The sequence below is a fragment of the Nelusetta ayraudi genome, unplaced genomic scaffold (assembly GCF_046127955.1).
Source record: "Nelusetta ayraudi isolate G7.1 ecotype Tasmania unplaced genomic scaffold, CSIRO-AGI_Nayr_v1 ptg000026l, whole genome shotgun sequence".
NCBI classification, from domain to species: Eukaryota; Metazoa; Chordata; class Actinopteri; order Tetraodontiformes; family Monacanthidae; genus Nelusetta; species Nelusetta ayraudi.
In genome coordinates, this window is record NW_027466076.1 from 7720001 (window position 1) to 7740294 (window position 20294).

General features: G+C 49.2%; 1 protein-coding gene across 1 annotated transcript in view; it reads right to left on the reverse strand.

The window, feature by feature from the left end:
- jmy (junction mediating and regulatory protein, p53 cofactor) overlaps window positions 1-18776 on the reverse strand; it is a 21610-nt gene extending 2834 nt beyond the window's left edge. The window contains exons 1-9 of the mRNA XM_076029499.1: window positions 16809-18776; window positions 11574-11747; window positions 3731-3881; window positions 2906-3075; window positions 1911-2076; window positions 1611-1801; window positions 1403-1489; window positions 530-619; window positions 1-450 (exon numbers count right to left, since the gene is read on the reverse strand). The exon at window positions 1-450 is cut by the window's left edge and continues 40 nt beyond it. Of these exons, the coding sequence (XP_075885614.1) occupies window positions 1-450; window positions 530-619; window positions 1403-1489; window positions 1611-1801; window positions 1911-2076; window positions 2906-3075; window positions 3731-3881; window positions 11574-11747; window positions 16809-17648 (2319 nt within the window). The 5' untranslated portion in view covers window positions 17649-18776. The remainder of the gene's footprint in view (window positions 451-529; window positions 620-1402; window positions 1490-1610; window positions 1802-1910; window positions 2077-2905; window positions 3076-3730; window positions 3882-11573; window positions 11748-16808) is intronic.
- Between the last annotated feature and the right edge of the window lie 1518 nt (window positions 18777-20294).

Below are 20294 nucleotides of genomic sequence, written 5' to 3' on the forward strand. Positions count from 1 at the left end.
CAGCTTCTTCCTGGCCGTCAGCAGCTGGCTGCTGTCGAAGAAGCGAGGGGAGATGGGGCCCAGGGGCAGCGACGCGGGCTCAGGCTCGTGGGCCGGCCGCACCCGGGGAGGGAGGCTGCTGCTGCCGCTGTCGGGCCCCGCCTCCTCCGAGAAGGACGGCGGAGGTGGAGGCGGAGGCGGCGGTGGCGGTGGCGGCGGGGGCGGGAGAGCGCCGCCGAGCGGGGGCAGCGAGAGGAAAGCGGGCGGAGGGGGGCACCCGGCGCCCCCCAGCTCCACGGCAGCGGGCAGGGAGACGCAGGCGTCGGGCGGCGGCGGGGGCGGGGCCGAGAGCTCCGGCAGGTCCGAGATGGAGTCGGTCTGGACGCCGGCCGCCTGGGTGCTGGGCGACGGTGGTCCCCCGATCCTCCTGCGCAGCCGGCTGGACTTCAGGGTCACCTGACCCGGGTGGCGCTGCACCGGGCGAAAACAAGGTTTTATTTTCCTCCGTCTCTTCTTGTTTTTTTTCTCTTTTCATTCTTTCCTGTCTCACCTGCTTGAAGCTGCGCAGCCGCTCCAGGGTCCTCTGGCGCTCCTGGCTCACGGCGGCGTTCCTCAGGGCCTCGTCCTCGTCCCCCTCGGCCTTTCGCAGGACACAGGAGAGCGCGGGCGGACGAGTGAGTTCACATTGTAACCAGCGGACGGCTGTTCGCTCGGCCCTGGCAGGACCTTTACATGTTTACAAGGTCCTTAACAGGCCCATAAAAAGCCTCTTGAAAGGCTTTATGGGCCTGTTCGTGGGACGAATCAGGTGGAATTAGGGGAAACGTTGCCGTCATCGGCACTTTCTACTCCATACGTTGGAAGAACATGCGAGTTGCTTACATGTTGAAACGCGTTTAAAATATATAATTTCTGTTAAAAGTGATACACTTATTATTAGTAGTAGTAGTAGTATTATTATAGTTGTCACTGCTTGAAGTGGAGCTATTTGAACTGCACTGTTGTGCAGTTAAATATAAAAGTGAATGTTTTTAGTACAGAGAAAAATGAAAATGCAGAAAATTACATTGGTTATTGTTATCGGAGTGGAATTATCCAATAATGGCTCACTGGTCATAACTATCATTGTAGTTTGGTTGTTCTGCAGTTGAATTGGAAAAAAACTGTAGTACTGAAAGTAGCAAAGCTGTTCAAAGTGATCCAGAAGCTCACGCAAGCCGCCTGGTCGGTTCCCTTCAGATTATTCTGTCACAACTTTTTCATTTTTTGCTAAATCATCGACGAATGTACCGTTTTGAATATGTTGTACTGTAAAGTAGCACTTTGACCAGTGTATTTTTTACACACGTACTTTTACTTCAGTACAGAATGCGAACACTTTTGCCACCTCGGCAGACTTGAGTGTTGCATTGTGGGGTCTGACCTGCAGCAACATCTGCAGGGAGCTGCCCTGCGCGTGTCCTCCCTGCCGCTGCTGCATCTTCTGGTTGTGATTGGCGATGCAGATCTCCTGCAAGCAGGAGGTGGGTGGGGGGGGAGAGGCCGCACACGCATTAAGTTTCGGACAAAACCTCGAAGGTGCCCAAGGAGACTCGTCTCGTCCCGCCTCGTCTCGTCGGCTGCGTCTTCACCTTCTTGTTTTTGAGGTAGACTTTCTTGGAAGTGATGCGACCCCGGCGGGCCTCCAGCTGCCGCGCCCTCTGCTGCAGCACGCACAGCTCCTCATCCCTGAGCGGCGACGGCGGGCTCGCGGGCTCCTCGTCGCCCTTCATGGCGTCGGGGCTCTCGAAGGCGTCGTAGTAGACCACCTCGTCCTGTTGCTCTGCAGCCAGGGAACAGGGAGTTCACGTCAGCTCACTTCTGGGTTTTTTGGGGGGTTTTTTGGGGTTTTTTTCAGTTCAGAGGCGTCAACATGTGAACCGCACTCTCACCGGTCATCTGCCTGCGGATGCTCTGCAGCTGAGCGGTGAGCAGCAGCTCCTCACAGCGCAGCACCTCGGCCTGGATGTCGTACAGCTGCAGCTGCAGCTCGTAGTACAGCGCCTCCAGCTGGTCCAGGCGCAGCATGGCGTCCTCCCCGTCCTTCAGACTCTGCATCTAAAAAATAAAATAAAATAAAAAATAAAAAAAATTGGTACATGCATTGGATCATCCAGGTATCAGTGCCCCTCTTTGACATCACAACGGGCTAATTTCGACAACTATCCATTCTAGGGCGCTTTTTTTTCGGTAGAAGGGAGGCAACCTAAAAAAAACAAAAAAAAACAACAAAACTAAAGCATGAGCTTCTCTCATATCTAGCGAGTCCACTGACAGGTCAGAGGTGCACGATGCTGTTGGGAGAACCTTCTGTGTAATGAGGATACCATCAAACGTAAGGTTTACACAAGGGGTGTGCAAGCTTTCTGACTGGTTGGGCCACAATGGGTTCTAAATTTGAACAGAGGGAGCCGGAGCAGCAGCAGATTGATGCATGATTGCATCATAGCATGATTGAGTGTTCCGGTGACCCATTTCAGTGAAGAAAAAAATATATCATGGGATATGTAAAAAAAAAAAGAAGAAAAAACATGTGCTTTAGCGTCAAAATTAACCAAAGCAATCAGTGTCTTTGAAGCCCCATGATATTTAGCTCTCTATTTAAAAGGAGTCTTAAAACGCTGATAAAATAGATGAAAGACAGCTATTTTACGACTTACTTATTAATATCATTTTTTCAAAAGCTTTACAGGCCACATTTGGCCCCCAGGCCGCAGTTTGCCCATGCCTGGTTTACACAAGTCTCACAGTTCACACAGGAGGAAACAGAGAAGCGTCCGGGTCAACCGGACCGTTTCTAGGCGAGCATGTCGCTCAGTCCAGTCCAGGGCTGCATGACTGCAGCATGAGGTCATAATGTCCAACGCGTTTCAGCGCCGCAGCTCACCTCCTCCTTCAGGCCGTGCTTCCTCTCTTCCAGGCAGATCTCTTTGGCCCTCATCAGCTGCAGGGTCTCCTTGGAGACGGCGTACTGCAGCCGCTCCATGCGATCCACGGCCGCTGCCCAGGCCGACTTGCCGAACTTCCTCTGGTCGGCCCGCATCCGCTCGTACAGGGCTGCGAGACGAGGGGGGGGGGGGGTCGGTTTTCCATTAGACTCACATTGATTACTCTGAGTGGCTTTGATGAGGGGGTGTTTAAATGCGGTGTCTAGGGGTGGGGTACTATGAATACAAATGGTTATGGGCCGCAACGAATTTCTGCAGTGAGTCAAAGGTCCATCGATTACTGAGGTCGCTCAGGCCACATTTGATCAGTCTGTAATATTCACAACAATAAATGACCTTTTCATTCGAATCAACAGAAATACGGACGAAAAACAAAATTAAACGAGAATCGGAAATGTCATTTTGCACGTTGACATTCTGGTCATTCACTCCGGAACCTCGGGGACCACCAATCGGCAGGGCTCACTGGCTCACTGTTTCCATTAACATCAGGGGGAAAAAAAAAAGAAGAAAAGAACTGAGCTGAAACGCCTGGCAGCCGACGGTGGCCGAGATGTTTGGAGGATTAAAATACTTCTAGGGGGGAAAAAGAAGGACTTTGGCACGACAGAGGCCAGAGCGAATCCCCTTTATTTTTAAAGGGGATTCGCAAACATTCCTTGGTGGAGCATTACCTGCACTTAGCCATGAGAGTAAACACCCAGCGCACAGGTCCAAAAGGGAAGTGAGGGGTTAGGAGGAGGGAGATTCTCTTTTTTTGGTACCTTTCTGGGCCCTGGTGGTGGTTTCAAAGAACTTGACGGTCAGCTCCTGGATGGAGAGCACGGCGGCGTGAGCCTTCTTCTGCCACTCCTCGTCCTCCCGCCTCAGGCCCTCGACGCGACGGGGACCCAGGCGCTCCGTCTCCAGGGAGATCTGTTGGGGGGGGGGGGCAGAGAAGACCGATTAGACCGGAGAGACATCTGAAAAAACTGTCTGAAATCACACGCGTCCGCCTTGCCGGCCTCTACCGGCCTCTAACAGAAAGCATTGTCCAGGAGGGGCACTGTATTTCAAACACTGTGTCTGTGAGATAATGTCAGGTGGGCTGTGAAAACTTATCCAATTTCACTAAATTGGTCTAAAAAAAATAAGATTTAAAAGGAATGTAAGCCTATTTTCCTCCCTCAATTCCTCACAGGATATCAGCTTCTAAACAGGCCCAGGTTTCACATGGAGTGAGTATAAAGAAATGAACAGAGTATAGTCATTTGTAGGCTAAAAAAAATATATAATGCTATAATGTTTGGTTGGAGGCGTGCCCTGGGATTTTTTCCACTGTAAAAAGTGAAACAAGAACCTGACATGTATGTGACAGTGTGCAAGGTGAAGAGCGTGGGAGCTGCGAGGTTTCTTCACAATCTCTTTCTTTGTCTACTCCGGTCTGTGATCACAGCACTGGTGACAGGGGGACGTAAACAGGAAACGTAGTGAGTCAGAGGTTTTGGTTTTTTTTAATACGATAAAAATACACGGACGGGTCCCTCAAGAGGAAGAAGAAGAAGAGGAGGAATGCCTTTATTTATCCCACACTGGGGAAATTTGCATAGTAACAGCAGCGTATACAGTTCAAAGAGAAGATGAAAAATGTAAATAAGTGTTAAAAAAAAAAAAAAAGTCAGTGTTTATATTGCGAGACGGATTATTAAGACGGAGCAACGTTGTGTCTGTGTGGTTTGAATCAGCGATCTGGCCGAGAAAAGCAACTTCCTGTTGCGCTTTAGAAAGCACTACTGTGTCTCTGACCTGGTGAGAGAGAGAAAGAAAGAGAGAGAGAGAGAGAGAGAGAGAGAGAGAGAGAGAGAGAGAGAGAGAGAGAGAGAGAGAGAGAGAGAGACTGGCTGGCACAGATCGCAACCCTTGGCGAGCCCAGTCATACCGGATGATAACAGCAGGGGGCGGTGTTGGCAGAGCCTTGACCGACCAAAGGCATGCCTGAGCGTGTTTGTGTTGACAGTGACACTAACCCAGTGTCCTACTGGGCCCGCCAGACCAAACACAAAACAAGAGCCGGAGCTCCGGGAAAAAAAAGCAAAAACTGGGATGAAGGAAAAAACGTGAGGCGGCTCCGAGTTTCGGAGTTTGGCGCTACGTCTCCGACGGTATCGCACTCCGCCGACTCGTGTCCGGCCATGTGAAAAAGAGCTGGAAACAAGAGGGGGGGAAAAAAAGCCACGTGGAGTCCTGCCCGCCCCACCACCACCACCACCACCACCACCACCACCACCTCCCCTTCCTCCAACAAGAGGAGACCACATGGAACAAAATGTACAGAGGCTCACGAGGGCCAACTCCCACTCGCAAGGCAGGCAGGCAGGCAGGCAGGCAGGCAGACAGACGAGCCTGTATTAATTTCTCAATGTAAACCAGATGTGCGGAGGTGCTCGGGAAAGTTGGGAGCGACCGGCGACCAACCTCAGAAGACCTTCGTCTGCGTGTTCCCGGCGTGTGTGAGTGCGCGCGTGCGTGCGCGCACGTGAGGGGTGGGAACAGGGAGTGCGTGTGTGTTTTCTTTCTCTCTTTTTTTTTTTCGTGTGGCGGCGTTAGAGGGGGTGGGTGGGTGGGGGGGGGATTACGTCAGACGGCGGAGGCAAAGTTTAGAGGCAGAGGAGGTGGAAGAGGAACGAGGAGGAGGAGGAGGAGGAGGAGGAATCGCACGAGGAACGTGGGAAAAAAAAATAAACAACGGCGCTGACCTTCGGTCCGGAATGGATTTAGAAATGATGCACGATGACTGAAAACGGCGTGAAGGAAGTGACAAAGGTTCAAATAGAAACTTGGGGGGCGGGGAGGGGGGGATGCCAACAAAGTCTCATTGGATCAAAGAAGTTTTAGTGTTGCAGCACTGTAGTTTCTCCAACTTGTGATTGATAAAGAACATCTGTCAATCAATTTATCTCTCTATAGTTTAGACCTTTGGTTCTCAACTGGTGGAGTCTCAGGACCCACATTTTTCATGAAGGCGGAACCCAAATATTCCACAAGAAAATGTCTAGTAAAGGAAAAATTTAACTACTGAATTGAATTCTCTTTCCTCCATGATAAATTAAATACCCAACAATTCCTCTATAAACGTAAATATGTTTTAAATCCATAAAAAGGGGGGACTGCAAACGAAGCTGTGACCCACCAGTTGAGAAACACCGGCTGAGACACGTGGCCTCCTGCACGAGCGCCGGCGCTGGCAGCACCGGCTACGTCCCACCTGTCACGGGAATTGAGCCTTGACCCACCGAGGGACTCAACCTTGAACCCAAAAAACAACAAAGCGCTGCCTTTTTGCCAACGCTGTACAAACGACATGCGAGATGTGTTTTCCACACGCTTTCTGCAAATCATTTGCAAAAGTGTCCGTTGTCTTGACGGCATCTTTCGAAGGTCACTACTTCGAAAATCGACGACAAAATCAGTTCTTATAAAATTCCCATGATTTATATTATGATCCATGAGTCGTCTTTGCAGCTCGTGGAATTTCACTGACCCTCGTGCGACCCTCCTCGTTAAAGTTTCTGCCTTCACAAAGTATTGGTCGAGTCCTTGCGCTGTGTTGATGCTGCCACCTTCCTTTGAATTCCCCCTCCTCCCCTCGCTGCACCCAACGCTGTGGTGACAAACCCCCCCCCCCGCCGCCGGGAGGCTCAGCCGAGCCAAAATGAATTGCAAAAAACAAAAACAAAAACAGCACTGCTGGAGCTGTGAGACAATGACTGGTCTCCACCCGAGCAGCTCGGTGGTCTTCACACCCAAAACGAAGAGGATTTGAGGACTGCGGAGTTCTTCTCCTGGACAGACAAAAGGCTTTCGCAGCTTTCTTCTGCAGTCCACAGATTTAAAAACCAGCAGAACAACATCCGTTAACTAAAATTGACAGCAGTCCTCCATCAATCAGGTAGAATTTGATTTAAAAAAAAAAAAAAAAAATCCCAGAGACTGAATAAAATTCAAAAGATTTTCGCAGTGTAAAAAAAAATTTAAAAGTCAACAGCCGTCTTTCCCCCTCCGTCCTCGTCACAAACAGCTCATCAATATTAACGGCGGGGGTGTCGGCCGACGACTCGCTCCGGGATCCTCTTTCCTTCTTGCGCGCAAACACGGGAGACAGGAGACAGGAAGCTGTGCGGGGGGGGAGAGAGGGAGAGCGTGAGGGAATCCTTCACACGCCCCCCCCAACAGCTGCCGCTGACAAAACACAGACGCGTCGCTGGCGACGGAAATAGAAGTGACGCCGGCACCGCTGGTAGCGGTGGCGGCGGTAAAGTGGGCGGGATTAGAGCAGAGAGACGCAGCTCAGCCTGCTGCTTTTCTTGTTTCACACAGGGAAGAGAAACGCTCTCATTGCAACGGGACAACAACTGTTCATCGCACAAAGGCCCAGGCCCAATTTTACTTTTTAATTGTGCGATACGCGGGAGTGTATTTTTAAACTCACGTTTTTATTTTAACTCGGCTCCCCACGCCCGCCGCTACAAAGGCCTCGCCGGAGAGATGAAATGTGTTACTAATCCGCGGCTAAAAATAGTCCCCGAGAACGTCGTCGTCGTCGTCGTCGGAGCGCCATCTGCTCCGAGCTGAAGCTCCACATTTGTGGAGGAGACGGCGGAGCCGCACCTCCACGGGGGAGATCGCGAAGCTTTGGGAGGGAGTCGCTGGCAAAAAGCAAAGCGCAAAGCTCGTTCTTTTTCTTGAGAAAAAAGACGAAAGAACAAGGATTGGGTTTTTCCTTCGTATTTCGCACATCCTTCTTGCCATCTTCTTTCATCTTTTTTTTTTTCTTCTTTTTTTATATAGATTTACAAAGAGCTCAAAAAAACATCCACAACAACTCAAGACATTTCAAAATATTCATAATCATAACAAATACTGATAACAACAAGAAAAGAAAATAACAGTCACATTCTAGTTTTGGGACATTGACTCAAACAAAACAACAAATCTGAACAAAAAGACTGTCATCCAGACTCCATGACCTCAATCAACTTTCCTTTTTGTCTTTACAAAACAAAGATAACGAAGAAAAACAGGAAGCGAACGCGAGCCTAGCCTGGCCTAGCCTAGCGCGTTAAAGTCCAACACAGAACAGCCACCGGACGTCTCATCTGGGAGGGCAACTCCTTTCACTTTGTTCCAACCAACTTCTGACAACAGTTGAGCGAAACACAGCGGGACGCTCCAGCTCCGAAAGAGTTCTGCCCGGAAACGGCAATCAGGTGACGAGTGGACAACAGCCGTCAACTGTTACCGCACGGTGGCCGATGCGAGACACAGTAACCAGACGCTCGGCATCCGCATGTTTAATTCACGGTTGACCTCTGACCTTCCAGGACACGGGACACCGAGGACGCGGCTCTCGGGCCCGCAGCCGATCCCGCCTGTCAGTGCAACAATCGGCAAACGCACTCGACACCCTTTGTAGGGGTGATCGCTGACCCCCGCTGCCCCCCCCCCCACACTTCAACTCACTCACTCACTAGCAGTTAGCGCAGGACATTCCGACCATCTGTGAGGAGACATATTGGCCGCCAAAGGCTGCAACAATGAAAAGTGGAGATAATGAGTGATTAGCATTCAGCTGCTTTGCCTTTATTGCCTTCCTGACACTTCTTCTCAGAGACACACCGATAACATAATCGGCTATCAGTACCGATACCGAGTACTCTAATCATAAACGATACCAGCTGTATACATATTCGCATGACAGTTTTGTTAAATTTGTCTTTGTACTGCAGTGAAACTTGTAACAGTCGCCCATGTTCTAGAAAAACATGGCGAGAAATGTTGTTCAAATAAATAAAAATCAAAGCAATTTTTGTAGTGACCTCATTGATTACTCAGAATGGGTGAGTACCAAATTGCAAGTACTCCTCGCTCAGTAAAAAAAAAAAAGTAGCACCGGTGCATCCCCCTTTACTTTGGTTCAACGCTACTGCTGGGATATTCTTTCTGAACTGCCGCATACACTGGGACAGACTGGATAGAGTCAGGGATTAAGGTTGGGAACCTGAATCTACAACACCTCTGGTGTGAAAGGCCTCTATTCGTCTGTCGCCAACCCCACCAGTTTCTCACCTCTGGAGAGGAAGTGAACCGAGCGTCTCTTTTGCCCGCAATCACCACGGCGTCGTCGAAACCGCCTCCCGATGTTCGCCCGCTCACCTCTTCCCACCTCACTTCAACGTCAAGTACAGTATGCAAAGTGTATGCAAAGTGCACAATCTTCTTGTGTTCCGACGGCCTGAACCCACACACACACACACACACACACACACACACACACACACACACACACACACACACACACACACACACACACACACACACACACACACACACACACACACACACACACACACACACACACAGCAATCCCTTTCTCCACAAACAAAAGCTCCTCCACCGGCCTACGACTCGACACTTTAGAGAGAAACCAGCCGCCCTGGCCGCCCTCCAAGAACCTATTTGCATACAGCTTTGTTTTCAGCCGTTGGGTCGCCCGGGCGCCCTGCGGGGCAGGTGATACAGCTGTTGCCGTCTGACTCGCAGGTAGACTTCAGGGACAAAACTCTTTGATCAATCCACCAATTACAATGTTTTTTTTCTCCTGCATTCAAAGCTCAATTCAAAGGCCATCTAAAGTGTGTATCAATACCATTGTCGCAATAGAGCGTAACCGGAAACAGGGGAAAAAAAAAAAAAGTTACTTGAGAATCCAACCAATGTTTGATAAAAATCCAAATGTCTACTTTCCAAAAGGAAGAAATTGGGTCATTTGTCAGGGACTACTTTCTGCGGCGGATTAATCCAAATTTGGTATCATAGTTGGGGTTTGCAGCTGAAAGAGGATTAAGTCGAACTAAACTGCAGTGTGCGCGAGTGCGCGTGTGCGCAAATGCAGCAGCGTGGCACTCTAATGTGTTAAACACACTCCCTCACAGGTGTTTGCATTGGTTGGTGTCCGCTTGACGGATGAGCAAGCTGTGTACTCAGAGGTCGACTGATTTTTACTGACCATTTGTCGTCACATTTCAGTTTCCCCACTTACAGCTGCTGCCATCGTGTTCACTGGAACAGTGTGGCGCTATCCTCCCAACAATTAGCGTGGGAAGAAGTTAAAATCCAGGAACTTTTGATTTGATTTGGTTTGGTTTGGTTTGGTTTGGTTTGGTTTGGTTTGGTTGGTTGCTTGGTTGGTTGATTTAATGAAGCCCCTCGAGGCGGCCAAGCCTCCACTGGGATCACGCCGGCCGTTTCTTATCCTGGGATCCGCTCCCGCTGACGATAATGTGGAACGAACACACGCTGCTTGTGTGCGATTCACTCCTTATCGCCCGCGGTGGTGCACGGCGTTCCCCAGTGCGGCGCTTCCTGCCGACGGTGCTGACCACTTGGTGGAGTGGCGGTTGTTAATGGCGGCGACGGACAGATCTGACAGGACGTGCTGATTCACAAAGATCCGTGTGCGAGATGAACCTTGGCCGCTGCTCAAACGTGAATAGCGGCGGCACCTCTGGTTCAGGTCTGATTAACTTTGGTACAGTTACCCTTTGAGTAATGCAAGACTTGCCCAATGGTCGCAATATGTTTTGTTCTAAAATTGATATTTTAGGGTTTCGATTGTTCGTTTATGGTGGTACGTCCCCCGTGATCAACATAAAAATCAGCTCCAGCCTTCACTCTCTTTTGTTGACTCTCGAGATTTGTCTACATTTGTCTGTGTTGCAGTACTCACAATGGATTTTCTATTTTGCATTTCACTAAAAAAAAAAAAAAAAAAAGCATTCTAGTGAGATTTCCTGTGCATCCGCATGTACACTGCAGTCTGCGTGGAAAAAGCAGAATTGCTGGGTTTAAACACAACATTTTCAAATGCGTGTCCAGCCGTGTCCAGATTTAATGAAGCCCTCGAGGGCGACCGAGATTAGCGCAAAAAGAAATTGACTTGCCTCTTCAAGCCTCTGACCAAGCAGAGAGAGAGAGAGAGAGAGAGGGAGGGACCCAACAAAGACGGCTTTAAGGAAGGGGCCGCGGGAAAAAGAGGAGGCGGCGCTGAGGCTGCAGATTTAGCGGAGTGGTTTAGTGGCGGGCGTAGTAATACTCGTGCTGGTTGTTAAGCTGCTCTGGGGCGGACGGTGGTGATGGTGGTGGTGGTGGAGGAGGAGGAGGGGGGGGAGAGAGAGAAAGCCTCTCGGACTGATCCCTCTGCGCTCCCAGATGCGAGGCGACCTTGCGGCGCGACGCTGGCAAACTGAAGCACCGTCATCGCTGGGTAGCCATTCACACTGGGCTGGAAAAGTCAAGTGAGGGCTGCACATTAGCAGGCAGTGGGTTCAGGGGGTCCTTCCCTCTACCGACCTCATCCTTTTAGAAGGCTGCCCGGCCACAAAAAAAACAGCACACACACACACACACACACACACACACACACACACACACACACACACACACACACACACACACACACACACACACACACACACACTAACGCGAGGGACGTGCTCCAGCTACTGGGAGGTCTAAAACCCGCTTAATGCAGCCCCCTAAAGCAGATGGCCGGTGGGAGCGGCGTCTTACCTTAATCTGCTGCCGCCGCAGCATGGCCACCTCCCTCATGTCCCTGAAGGGCTGCAGCAGGTAGTGGTAGAGCTGAGTGGTGGCCTCCAGCAGCGTCCCGTAGGCCTCGTCCTCCTCCGAGTACACCTGCAGCAGCTCCACCATGCTGTCCAAGGCTTTGTGTCGCTCCAGCACCTGCAGCCAACACACACGCACACAGCCAGGTAGTGAGTGAGTGAGTGAGTGAGGGAGGGAGGGAGGGAGGACGAGCATTCTGATAAGTGCATTCCATTGTTTGCAATTAATTCATCGTTATATTGCATTGCATAACCCCTCAAACACTGTACTTGCCACTCCTGTAGAGGTGGAATTCACTTCCGTCTCATTTTCTGACACTCTCTCCATCTGTATTTAAAAAGTCTGCCAAATGCATGCTGTGTAACCAAGAACTGGATGTCTTGCCCTAACTTTTAACTTTTACTGCACCTGTGTATATCCCTGTTCAACTGGGTTTTAGCCTAGAGGTTATGAATTTGAGTTTGGTTTGCATCTTCACTTTGTTTCGTCTTGGTTTCAGGAGGTCCTCCTGACAAGACAATCAAGGTTATTTTTTTTTTGGACTTCCTAACATGTCTGCTTTATATAATTTTGGTTTGTTTTTGTTCTGTGTTTGTCTGTTTTTATTGTATAAGTCTTGACTTGCTGAATAAATAAAAGAAAGAAAAAAGAAAGAAAGAAATGATTTTTAAACTTTCTCTATTCCTCGTAACGCACAACGTAAAACACTGCCACGTAACGTGACGTGACAAATAAAAACTCTTGCAGCCGGAGAACTGGCGCAGTGGAGAGTCTCAGCTGAGACATGTGGAGATTGAATTAAACGCCGTATTTGGTTTGCCTAACTCATTCAGTGGCTGCTAAAACAAGGACTCTTTTGTGGCTCAAGGGAGGGGACAAAAAAAAAAAAATCCAGACTATATCTATGAAACCAAGAGCAGCGAGAACACTTTAGCGGGAGAAACAATAGGGGGCAGTATGGCGGAAGAGCCGAAGTGATGCAGTGAAATATGTTGGCCCGTGGGTGGCAGAGTGAGAATAAACCGGAGGCCTCCCGACTGGAAAAAAAAAAAAAAAAAAAAAAAAGCCTGCGGAACGTGACAGCGGCTCGTCATCGCCCCCCCCCACCATCACCACCCCACGGACGACGTGCTCGATTCCCCTCCGTCCTCAGAAAATATTGACGCGCATCATCGGGCCCGGGGCCTTGGTCTGGTGAATGGACACTCTTATATTGACTTCGGGCTGCCTTCCCGGAGCACCTCCGTGAGACACAGCAGCGATTCACTTCCAACACTGCTCTCACTGTTGTCCACCTTCAAATGCCCCCCCCGCACCCCTCCCTCTGCCGTGCCCCTCGGGGGGGGGCCGACTCCGGACCGAGTGACCGGAGCGAGGCGAGAAGCTCGTCGACTGACAATGGCCGACGCCTGGGTGGGTGGGGGGGGGGCGTCGCATTGTTCCGCAGCGGAGCCGAATTGCTAACGACGGGCCGATGCATCGCAGACTTCCTGCTGAAACTTTATTTACATATTCAAAGTCACACGTGGATTGACTGTGTGACGTCCCACTGGGGGGGGCGGGGGGGGGGGGGGGGGGGAATGTTGTCATTGTTGTCTCGCCGGCACCGATAAGGAAAGAAGACGTGTTGTTTAACTGCAAAGAAAAAAAGAAAGAAAGAAAAAAAAGATTGCAGAAATTTGTCTTATCAAATAAAATGCGGATACAACCCCGCAATTTGCAAAGACGTCCAGTCAACGAGCCGCTTCTTGTGCCGGCCAACTTGAAGGATTTGAGGGAAAACGACAGGCAGCTTGGTGAATTATTCACTTAAGCCTCCTTTTTCAGGCCTGGTCTCAACTTCTGGCCGAGGGTCAGATTTCAATAACAGTCGGAAACGTACGACTCGACCCCAAAGTTGCCCCTTGAAAAGGTCGGCGACAACAAACTTGGGCTTAGTTCCGCCCGGAACGGCAGAAGGCGCACTTTGTTTTTTCCGTCTGGATTAGCCCTTTAATTTGCCATGATGGGGACGCGGAGACGAAATCCCATTTAAACCAGGGGGAGCGTTTCTCTCTCTCTCTCCTTTCTAGCCGAGGGCCCGCGGGGTTAGTCGGCCACGTCGCACATCCTCGCCATTTGTCAAGACATCCGACGTTAGGAGCACACCGACATCGCAACGTCTCCGGGTCGGCAGGAAGAGTCTCCCCCCCCGGCCCCCACCTCCCTCCTTAGCGCGACCAGATCGTAATTACAGTGTGTTATGGAGATATGAGCTCCAACCCTGTCATCAGGACCAACTCTTCCAGTCTGTCCGCACTAAAAAAAAAAAAAGTGCTCCATCTTGTCGGCCAGCTTCTGTCTTTCTGCCTGTAATTGAACTACTCCGCAGTGGAGTTAAGGACGGAGGTCAGCGTTGACAGAACTCAGGCACTGTTTGATGGCTGCCCCCCCCCAATTTCCGAGCAGCGTAAAAAAAAAAAGTCGAACAGACATGTTAGTTATTGCACAGATGAGCGGCGGGGGGGGGGTTCTCTGGCCAGCTCACATTAATCACCTGAGAAACACAGAGACGCTCTCGTCCCTCCACAGACTTGGACTGCGTACAGTGTAAGAGGATTTACGGCACGCCAGTCGTAAAGAGGCACACGGCGCAGCTCCGCCGCCGCCGCGACCTCGCCTGGCCTCTTGACGCGTGCTCGCGCCTCGGCCCTGCGCCTCCGCCGCCGCCGGAGCGCAAACTAAACGCGTCGATCGAGCGCGCGATTAAAAGTAACTACCAGCGGGCGGGCGGGAAGACAATCCCGGCTTGTTCATCCAAACAAACAAATGCCGGGACAGCGTCCCCACAAAGCCCGGTGCTTGTTCTACGGCGTAATTAGAGGCGAGCGAGGACTCTCGCTGGGACTGAAATAACAGCTCGCGCACGGGACACTACGCGAGGCAACATCGCTCGTCGTTCGAGATCGCCAGACGTGCACGGAACTGGAGACCTGCCTCGAGTTCAAAACACATTTCAAGTATTGCAAGTTAGCAAGTTCAATTGTTTCACGGGTGTGGCGGAAATCTGGAATTATCTTATTTATTATCTTATTTTTATTTATGTTTTTATCTCTCTTGAGATTTAGGGATCTTGAACTTCAAACTGCTGATGTCACAATTATAGACAGTTTGGTTTTTACAGATTAGGATTTGAAGATTACAATTTCAGACTCCCATAACTTTCTAAACGACATAATGTTTATTAGTTCCATAACAGGAGGATAACATATGTGATTTTAGAGCCCCAATGTGTAGATTAGGAATAATCTGGTGTTGCCTACTTTTATAGACATTTTAAAATGACTTTGAGGGTTTCAATAGAATGGGAATCAGCTGCTTTGGTCATGTCGTTTTGCCGTTTCCATCCATCAAATTAGCAAAGTCAGTTAATGATTCACCACTTATCAGACGCTTGACATTACCGTCACACACGAGAAGCCCAGCGAAGCCATTAAAAAAAAAAAAAAAGAACTATTTGCCAACATGTGCCACACGAGGACTGTCTGCCAACAATGATTTACAGATGCATGGCCCACATTTGCTATTTTTTGAAACCTGGCAAACTTTTCGCAGTCAGCTCCCCCGATCCCACAGACTAAGGTGCACATTCAAGGCTGTATAAAATCATGACGCATTCTCACGCCTCCTCCAAAGCAACCGCCTCAGCGATCCAAACATAAATCTGCTTTAATGGCCTTGTTGCTCACGGTGACGGCGCTAACAAGAAACTACGAGAATGGCTCTTCTTCTACTTTGCTCTAATCGCATAATGTCTTAATCCCAATCCGTGACGTCTTCCTCACAGAAGCAATTAAACGGCAATATCATCATCTAGTGCGTTTACGTCTGAGTGAGAATCGTTACCACTTGTAACTCCTGAAATATAGGGGGGGGGGGGGGGGAGAGAGATTTACTCAGCGGTGGTTTGAGGTTATGAAACAAGTTTTGTTTTTCCCTCTTGTCCCAAGATTCTTTCCTGTTCAACAAACAACATATGACAAATAGCTGCCACGTGTCTTAGCCCGTCTGTTGCTCCACCGGTGGTTTAATGGACAGATGATCTCAGAGCTAGTGTGGCCTGTTATTTAACCACCAACACATCCTCACATGCAGACAAAAGTATGATCTGACCTCTGTGGTTTCAGGCTTCTTTATTTGTGTGGCTCGGATTGGATAGCGGGTTGTACATGGTGAATTCCGAGTGCTACCAAAACCAAAACATTGAAAAAAAAAAGAGTGTATTTTCGCATTGCGCTTCTTTCAAACATCATTCAAACATCACAGTAATAAGCAATAATCAGTGAATCGTGAGTATTTTCCCCAGTTCTTGTCACCTGATCATATTGAGAGAACAGTCCAGTGTAAACTATCAAAAATAACAACAACACCAGGTGCTAAAAGAACCTGCTGGCGGCTCCTACAAAAGAAACATGCGAGTTGTTTTGTATTAAAACTGTCTCTTCCTGGTTGATGAAAAACACACCCCCGGTTGCTTGTGTGTCATTCAACAACTGAGCAAAACTCGCCTGCAGCTATGTCACGATAGGGACCATGGTATCACTTAGACGTCACTGTCACCATGATTTAGCCGAGCTGGTGGTTATAATTAAAATAAAATAAAATAAAGTAGTCCAATAAAACGTTTTTTGGTTTTTTTTTTGTTTGTTTTTTTTTTAGACACAAACTATGGTACTTTCTGAGTAAAAACGCCTCCCCGCCCTATCTGAACCATAGTGATGACAAATCATTCCTGTTACTCCACTTCTGATTGTTCTGTTTCCATGTAACTCCCTTCAGACTGCTCAGCCAGCTGCAGTGTGATGTCTGGCCTGACCAGATCATGTTACAGGCCTGTGAGTGTGCAACAACAGATGGTAGATCACAGCAGGGGGAGGAGGGGGAGGGGAGGTGAGAGGGGCAAAGGAAGAGGAGGAGAATAAGCGGAGCACAAATTCTGCTCCGAAAAACTACACGCTCTTTGTGAACTCGGCAGACTGCGGTTTGTGTTGCTCCTCCTGAAAAAAAAAATAAAATCCTATCCGATTAGAGGGCTTTGTGCAAATACATACACACGATGAACACAGAAGTGCCACAAAACTCCCAATGTCATGCTCATGCGAGACAATCTCGAAAAACAAACTAGATGTGGACACTCACCTCGTGCATGCTTCTCTTGGCCCGGTTCACAGCATCTTGGTAGCCCTTCTGCCTCAGCTCGCTCAGGCTCTCGTAGTACTCGTCCGTGTCGTCCCCTTCGGCGAAAAGCACCTGCGACAGTATCTTCCAGCCGCAGGTGTCCAGGGCATGGCCTAGGTACACCTGGAGCTGGTAGCACAGCGCGTCCGTCTCCCGCTGCGACACGCCGGTGGAGCCGAAGAGCACCGTCCACACGCCGGACTGCTCCTCCGGGAACAGGGGCAGACACGGCTCCAGGTCCGAGTTGACGGCGCAAAGCTGGTGGTGAGTTGCCCTCAGGTCTTGGAAAGAGAAGAGGCCGGCCCAGCTGAAGTCCTCACGGCAGCAGCTACCACTGCTGTCCCCGTCCTCCGGCTCGACATCATCCGGAGAGAGTAGGACGTCCACCGGGTCCAGGAGCTCCGGGTCCAACGCTCTCGGCGTGACGATGTCCCAGGAGCCGAACGCGTGGCTGAAACATTCAGACGCGTGGGAACTGCCGACCTTTGACGGCTTTGTCGCGGCCCTTCCTTTGGGGACTGAGTGGGGTCTGACTTTGGCCGCTGTGTGGAGCTCGTCGTGGCGCGTCGCGGCCGAGCTCCTGGCGCACTTGTCGGCCGCAGAGTTGCCGTCGAAGAGCGGCTCCAGCAGGAACGCGGAGCGCCTCTGGACGGTGCGGTTGTGGCAGGTTATGGCGAACTTTCCCTCGACGTCGTTCCAGGCCACGATAAAGACAAATTTGTGCCTCTCTTTTTCGTCGAAGACTTTGGGTCGAACGGACACCCATCCGGACTCCAGGTTTTCCTCCATGGTGAATGACATCGCATCCAACCAGTTAAATAAGCGAAGTCAATAAGATTAACACCAAAGAGGACGGCAGGGGGGGGAGACCCTCTGAAGCTAACGGCTAATGCTATCCTACGATAGCTACCGTCAAAAACCTCAAAAAAGAGGGGGCAGGTACAACCTCGCTAAGCTGAAGAGAGATGAAAACCCCCCAAAATGAGGCGAATAATTGAGAAGAGCTGTCTTCCAGCTTTGTTAGCCCGAGGTTAGCATCCAAGCGGCTGAAAAACGCAGCCAACGTCGACGTCCCTCAAGTTTGCGGTCGAGACATGAGAGAAGTTCTGGAGGTGAAACGGCTTCAAAAAGCACTCGGGTTTCACCGGCGGCGGACACTCGGCTTCATTTCGGGTCTCCTGCCCATCGGCTGTCTTTTGGCTCCGAACCCAGCTGCTCGTGGCCACGAACCGCGCGGACTGTGCTGCTCTTTGTCCGCTCGCGGACAAAGCGCTCGCGCGACTCGGCTCCGCTCTTCGTTGTCACGTGTGGGCTTGTGTTTACAAGCAGACGAGGTGCGTGCGTGTTGTCAAATCCGGGGAGGGATTTAACTGGTGCACCCTCCCCCCAACCCTGACCGTGCTGCCTTCGCGACCCGCGCTCAGGGTGGGAACCTATGACACTTTTACGTTCGGCGTAACAGGATGTTTTAGTGTCCTATTATTTCAACGGCGCGCGATGAATGGAAATTAAGTCAAACTCACAAGGCTGATCATAAGATGTCTTTTTAAAATTAAATTATTTTTGTTATGTGTGTACATGTTTTTTTGTGGCACCTTACAGGAACAGCACCCCGGTGTTTCATATATTTGAGTTTTTAATATCACTATCGTTCTTATACATTTTTCTATGTCGTCGGCATCGTTTACACAAGCTAGCGAGAAGACAGCGACCACCTAAGTGCTTTAAAATTACACCCTCGCTTGTTTATCCGCGTAGGATATGAACGCAGCATAAAAGTGTTTTCTATTGTCTGAATTTCGTATCAACCCAACGAAGGACTGTGACAGAAGACAAGTCCACTTAAGCAAGTTTTTATCTCACAGTTTAGTCATCTTGATAGCACTTAGCGGTCTCCACAATTCCTTCCCGCCTGGATTAAATACAACGTTTCTTTACTTCACTCTCCGCCAGACGTGCACGAGGAGCATAAACATCTGCACGTGGGACAATCGATGACGCAAGCGCGCTGAGAACGTGCAGACTTCTGAATGTTCTACGGCAACTCAACTGGGACAAAATCAACCACACCACAACAAACAATAGACTAGTCCCACACGTTTCAGAACTGTTGGAAATGTGAAGGCAATAAACAAAGACAGCCATGTGAAAGTGTTCAACATCCACAGTGTACATTACACACACAGGTATACAAATTCAACCTTAACAACACGTCGCACAAATGTGCAACATGTAAATGTCATTATGTGTCGTTGAATATTTTTGATGAAAAACAGAATACCACAACAGCTATCGACACTCAGGTTCACTTGTAAGGACAGTAGAAAGTTGTTGAATAATCTGCTTGTCTTTGAACTGATATGAAAATGAAATGAAATTCAACGGATAAAACTCCCAGGGGAGCCTGCAATCTTTTTACTATTAGACAACAATGCTAACAACATTTGACAGCTTGAGCTAAAACAGCTCAAGTCTTCCTTTTGTTGTTGTTGTTTTTTAGTTTTTTTTTTCATTTCATTAAGTCTCAATAAACATGTTTCCTGCCCTTCTGTTTGGAGGGTCTCAAGAGCAATAAGTTGTACTAAAATGGTGCTTTAAACCTTTAAAAGTTTGGGTATATCTTTTACAATCACAATGGAATGTCATTTGTTTATCATGATGATTCTTACTTAAGATGTTTACAGGTGGGGAAAAACATTAGGATTGGGATTTCAAAAAAAATTAACGGAAACAAACACCCAAACTGAGATTTGTAAAATATGACACTGTTTGTTTGCTGGTCTGAGATCCCCACCAACGCATGACCAGCACTTTAAAAGAATGCTTCAGATGCCAGTTAACAATCTTGTGGAAGACTGTATTATGACAGTAAAGGGGTTTCTATTCTATTCTACTCTTTTATGTCCAAATTATTCTATTCTATTCCATTCCATCAACCTGAAACATGCCATCTTCTACGAGGGACTTGAAAAGTGATGCTATGACTAACTTGGTTATAATGTGAGTGTATATTTACAACTTAAATCATGTAGCATACCATATCGGCATATATTAAAACTATATTCTATCATATTCAAGCAATTTTTATCCGTCGCAAGATTATTATTTTTTTTCTTTCTTTCTTTCGGCTCCTCGGCGACTATGGCGCCCCGACATCTTGTTTTATGCTGCCCTCTGCTAGTGAAAACCATGAACTGCTTGACATGCGCTCGCTCGGGTTGACCTGATCGCTACTGTTGTGAGGTCAGACTTGTTGAGTCACGCCATGCAAACGGCAAGGGCAGCGGGTGTCACTGTTTCCTCAATTTTACGTTAAAAGCCTAGCGGAGTCACGCACACCTAGCATAGCATGCTAATGTTGGCCAACGTATCCCCGAGGCTGACCACTAAGAGGATAAGTGGCCGTTTTCGGTGCCTTCTATGTGGAAAATATGACCATATTTTAAG